The sequence below is a fragment of the Helianthus annuus genome, chromosome 11 (genome assembly GCF_002127325.2).
Source record: "Helianthus annuus cultivar XRQ/B chromosome 11, HanXRQr2.0-SUNRISE, whole genome shotgun sequence".
Lineage (NCBI taxonomy): Eukaryota > Viridiplantae > Streptophyta > Magnoliopsida > Asterales > Asteraceae > Helianthus > Helianthus annuus.
Window position 1 is genome coordinate 30,319,885 of NC_035443.2, and position 5,192 is coordinate 30,325,076.

General features: G+C 36.1%; 1 protein-coding gene across 1 annotated transcript; it reads right to left on the reverse strand.

Annotated features, from left to right (window-relative positions):
• Positions 1 to 3,321: 3,321 nt before the first annotated feature.
• On the reverse strand, positions 3,322 to 4,302 carry LOC110887971. The gene is made up of 2 exons (XM_022135524.1): positions 4,013 to 4,302; positions 3,322 to 3,967 (listed from the first exon to the last, which is right to left on the reverse strand). The coding sequence occupies exons 1-2, from the start codon at positions 4,300 to 4,302 to the stop codon at positions 3,322 to 3,324; spliced, it is 936 nt and encodes a 311-aa protein (XP_021991216.1).
• Between the last annotated feature and the right edge of the window lie 890 nt (positions 4,303 to 5,192).

Here is a 5,192-nt window from a genome sequence, read left to right on the forward strand (position 1 = left end):
CACCCTTATGAATATCTAATAAAGAATTCATAAACATTCGGCTAAATTTGTGATGAATTATTCAACTTTGAAGAAATAAAGTCTCATACCGACAATTCAATGGCCATCTCAAAAGACTCCAAGGAAGACACTAATGCATGACATTGTATTCTGAACAGTGCAAACCTGATCATGTGAATCATTCCTGCTGAAAATGGCTAAAGATTCGAGTTTGAAAAGTTGCATGATCAAATATACAAATTCTAAAAATTTTTGTCTTTTGGTCATCGGATGCGGACTGTATGGTCTTAGGCTTACGGTCCCCAAGGACTGTAACTGGGCGATGCAGTTCAAGTTTGATTACGGACCGCATCAGTTTGGACTTACAGTCCGTAAGAGGTGGATGCGGACCGTAAAGGTTTTTGCTTACAGTCCGTAAGCTCGTCGCTCGGCAGTAGTTTTGGACAGATGTATGTTTCAGCTGCATAACCGACTTAAACTCATTGATTTCAATACCATGGACTGTTGGACGGATTAGTTATACCACTAGGACACCTGGGGTGATCCTAGGAGGTCCCATAACAGCTGCAAGTGATCTAAACACTTGGAAATTAGTATATAAGGGCACTAGTTCATAAGCTCTTATGCACACTTCATTTGCAACTTTCAAAGAACTCTCATCTGGAGCTTGCAAGCATTAGGAGAAGAATTTCAAGTGTAGAAAAGATAGCAAGGACCATTAGTAAGGGTCTTAATCCCTGCTTAGTCCTTTTAATTAGCTTAATAACCGAAAAGTCAAACATATCGTAATTAAGCTTTGACTTTCGGTTTAATCACATATGGTCCAGCCACTGATCAAAACGAAAGTGGTTATGGAACCACATTAAGGTAGGTGATTAACCCTTAAAAGGGCACCTCCTAATTATTTCATTTGATTAGTTAATTGTCGGGTCAAAATAGTTTGACAAAAAGTCAAATTGGACAGAAAGTTTAAAAATGAATTAAATTAATAAAACAGAGGTTCTAAATTATATTTTAACATTCTAATGACTTGGTAATTAATATTAGAACATGTTTTATCAGTCCTAACCCGACAATTATCAGTCTAAGGTCAGTTTATAACCGAAAGTAGTAAAAGCTTGACTTTTGCTTTGACTTTCAGTTCTGACCCGTTCAAGCTTAATTCTCCCATGTTTTAAGCTTCCATTAGAACCACATTACTCAGTAGTATAACCCTCTAGAGTTATATTGCATGATTCTTAGTGGTTTGAATTATATGATCTTGATCGTTAATATGCTTATAAATGCCATAAATACCCTTTTGACACACAAAAGAGATTTTTAGAAATGTCAGTGGACAAAAACCGTTGCTACTGATATATAAGCCTGTCCCGAAGATTTGACATCAGTTCTTGGTCTCAAAAAAGAGTTATGCGCGATATCGTAATTAGAAGCTTCTTATTAATTAATTTGCGATATCATGCATAGTACATGTTTAAACTTGGATTTTGAACCAAAACTCATTACCTACTGTTAAGATATTATTTTTAAGGAATTTTAAGATTTTTGGTCAGATTATTATCTGTTTAAAACATAGAGTTCTTGTATAATTCGGTTAATGACGATAATACCCTTTTTAGACATAAAACGAGATTAACAAAGGATTTGAATGCCAAACTTTTTCCTACTAATTTCATACATTAAATAAATTATTTTGAGCATTTAAAACTGATCAAAATCTCAAATTTATATAAACATCTTGATTATCGTCAATTAGCGAGTTTTACACTAATTAGGTGCATAGTATGGTTTAAAACCATATTTAACATCTAAGACTTGTTACCTACTGAATTTTTAAACAAATTTGAATATTATTACAGTAGGTATAAGCTATGAACTCAGGTTTCCAAAAATGCCCTTAAAAGCCTATTTGAAATGACCAAAATGCCCTTTCGGGACATAGTTCGGTCATAAATAGTAAATTTCACATATGTATGATATCTTACTGATGTAATGAGATAAATTAAATATTTTTACTGATTCAAAAAACCAGAACTTCAGTTTGTTATAAAATATCTTTTATAAGCATTAAAATTACCGAAATGCCCTTATGGGACTTAAAGTGGTTTAAATTACTTTTTGGGCGTATATGTTAACATCCTACTGATGTATTAACATATTTTAAGCATAATAACAATTAAGACCTGTATATAATTCTTTTGGTTACACATTACGCGTTTATGTGTTCGGATCGGTTTATGTGACTAGTTTACGTAAAATAGCCGAAACGGGTTTAACCTTATCATTAAATCCTCAAATTCCAGAATGTGATTAGTTTACCCATAAGTATTCAAGCTTGTCGGGTCTAAACCACATTCTATTCCGGTCTCCACTTAATCTAGCGTTTAGAACCGTAAGGTTTCTTTCTAGCTAGTCGGTCTAAGTCTTTGACTTAACTAAAGACCCGTTAGCATCATAATAGGTTATTAAACCTTCTATACAGATTAAATAGCATCCAGTAGAAGGTACCATCAAAAAGCTTAGGATTATACTGCTGAGTTACCTTTCATAGTAGCTCAGGTAAATACTTTTAACTTATTTTCCCTTATACGGACTTGGGATATGGTATTATAATAATACCACTTGGTCGGGTATGAAATCATTTAATCGGATTATGATTAATAAATTACATAACCCGTTTTAATCTGTCTTGTTTGATAACATAAACATTGGGGGTTAATTCGACCGTGTCCTGGATATCCTCGGCTCATTTCATTTGAAAATTGCCATGACCTATGCACGGGGTGTAGGCATACACCTGACAGATGCAAATGCTAAAATATAAACCCACATGTTGGGGATAACTCCTTTGTGGGTTCTATAAGTGGTGAGTCGGTTAATCATGACCGGCTTCCAACCGGCCCCAATTGTATGACAAACATATAAATCTGTAGACAAGATTACCTTTAAATAATTGTCCCAAGTTATAAATGATTTGTGCCATGTGCACTTAAATCAATTTTCATAAATGTTTTCAAAAGAGTCAGTTAATTGTATTTACCAGTGTAAGCTGACGTATTTTCTAAAGACTGATTGACAGGTACCTCTTGTAATAGGCTGGAGCTATTAGGTGTCGTATAAGAGGATCTTGCAAATCCCTAAGATACCTGAAGTCTGTTATTTTGTTTCTTTGTACTTTTTATGATCCGCCTGTGGATCTTATTACAATCCAATCTGTATATTCTTTTATTCGGACACACAGATATTATGGTTTGTAACAGTTTATTTACCAAGCCTTCCGCTGTGCTATTATATTGTGTGTATTGACAAAGATGATATCAACTACGTCAAGATACTCCCCGTCGGGCCCACCGGTAATATGTGGAAATATCGGGGTGTGACACGTTGGATTAGTCTTCCCAACTCCTTTTCAATGTTCTGTAATGAGACTTTTTGCGGTTTCATCTCTTCGTTAGCATTGCTCATCCGAACATTAGTAACTTCGGTGTATTTCTTCATGATATCTTCTAGATCAGGCTTAGAATCACCTGTTGCTTCTTTTTGAGTGAATCCTGGTGGAGCGGAAGTTGAAGAGTTCCTCCAACTAAAGTTAGGATGGCTCCACCAGGCAGGGGTATAAGTTCGACTATATGGACTGTTTTGTAATCCCCCTTGATAATTGACATTGGATGCTTCTTCAGTAGCTTCAAACGGGCATACTATCAATTTATGCTCTCCTCCACAAGTCGTACACTTCTCGGCCACACTTCCTTTCTTCTCAAGCAACTTCGCCATCTCGACTGTTAATGCTTCAACTTTCGCCTGCAAGATACTGTCATCCTCCACTTGGTATAGAACTGCCTTCTTTCCAGAGCTAGATGCTTTTGAAGGTCCATAGTCATTTACAACTAACTTGTCCATCAATGCCAAAGTAGTAGTGGGTGTTAAGTCTGCAATGACTCCTTTAGCAATTGTGTCTTGGGTTTGCCTAGATTATGAGAATATACCTTCATAAAAGGTTTGATAGACTAACCATGACTCCACTCCGTGGTAGAGACATTTGCGTATGATCTCTTTGTATCGGTGCCATGCTTCAGTGAATGACTCACCATCTTGTTGATGAAAAGTAATGATTTTGTTTCTCAACTTGTTGATCTTAGAAGTTGGAAAATATTTCTTTAAGAGCTTATCAACTAAGATCTCCCAGGTGGTTATGGAACCACCTTCTTGGGCGAGAAGCCAACTTCGGGCTTTCCCAACAAGTGAAAATGGAAATAGGCACAACTTGATCGTATCGGGCAAAACACCATTGATTTTGAACATGGCACAACATTGAAAAAAACATGTTGATATGCGCATTTGGATCTTCATCCTCTAGTCTAGAGAATTGGCATCTTGTCTGAATAAGATGTGTGACTTGAGGTGGGATCGTGAATGTCTCTGCATGAGTAGCAGGACGAGTGATACTGGATGGAATAGTGGTGGAAGGTCGAATGTGATGTGAGTTCCTCCACTTGTACTTCTTCGGGCTTTGGCTCCATTTGAATCTCTACTGGCACTACTTTGTCGTTCTTCTTCTTTGGCTTTTTACGCAATGATCTTTCAAGAGCAGAAAACGGTTCTATTACTCTACCAGACCATGTTTTATGCATAAACAAGTATTTTCCTAAGTAAACTAAGAAATCAAATAACAAACAAAGCAAATAAATGATCATTATACTAAAACAAAGTCTTTCCTAATAGTACCGTGTCCCCGCCAACAGCGCCAAAACATGACATGCTTAGGTAGTAACAATAAAACTGACATAGAACACAACCGAGTTTTAAGGATAAAAACACTAATACTAACTACACACGTTCTAGGCAAGCGTACCTATCAGTATATAGTATAGTCTAGGTAAGTACTTAAGTATCAATCCGTGGACACTACAATCTACTAGTACTAAACTTATTACTTAATATGCAATCGATAAACTAAGAAAATCAATACTTAAGATCTAACAACCTGAATTACTACCAAGATTTAAGAATGTAAAACCATCCTAGACTCGAATCAACGAAGACTGTTTAGATTGTTGATGGACGGTCCTGCTAAAGCAGTCCAAGACTTAACTTGCATATGGCGTATGAAGTGCTAAATAGACTAGGGTCACATAAGGTTAATCTTATCAAACTAGGGTTAAGGCTATAGACACACTTTTAAACCTATTTCA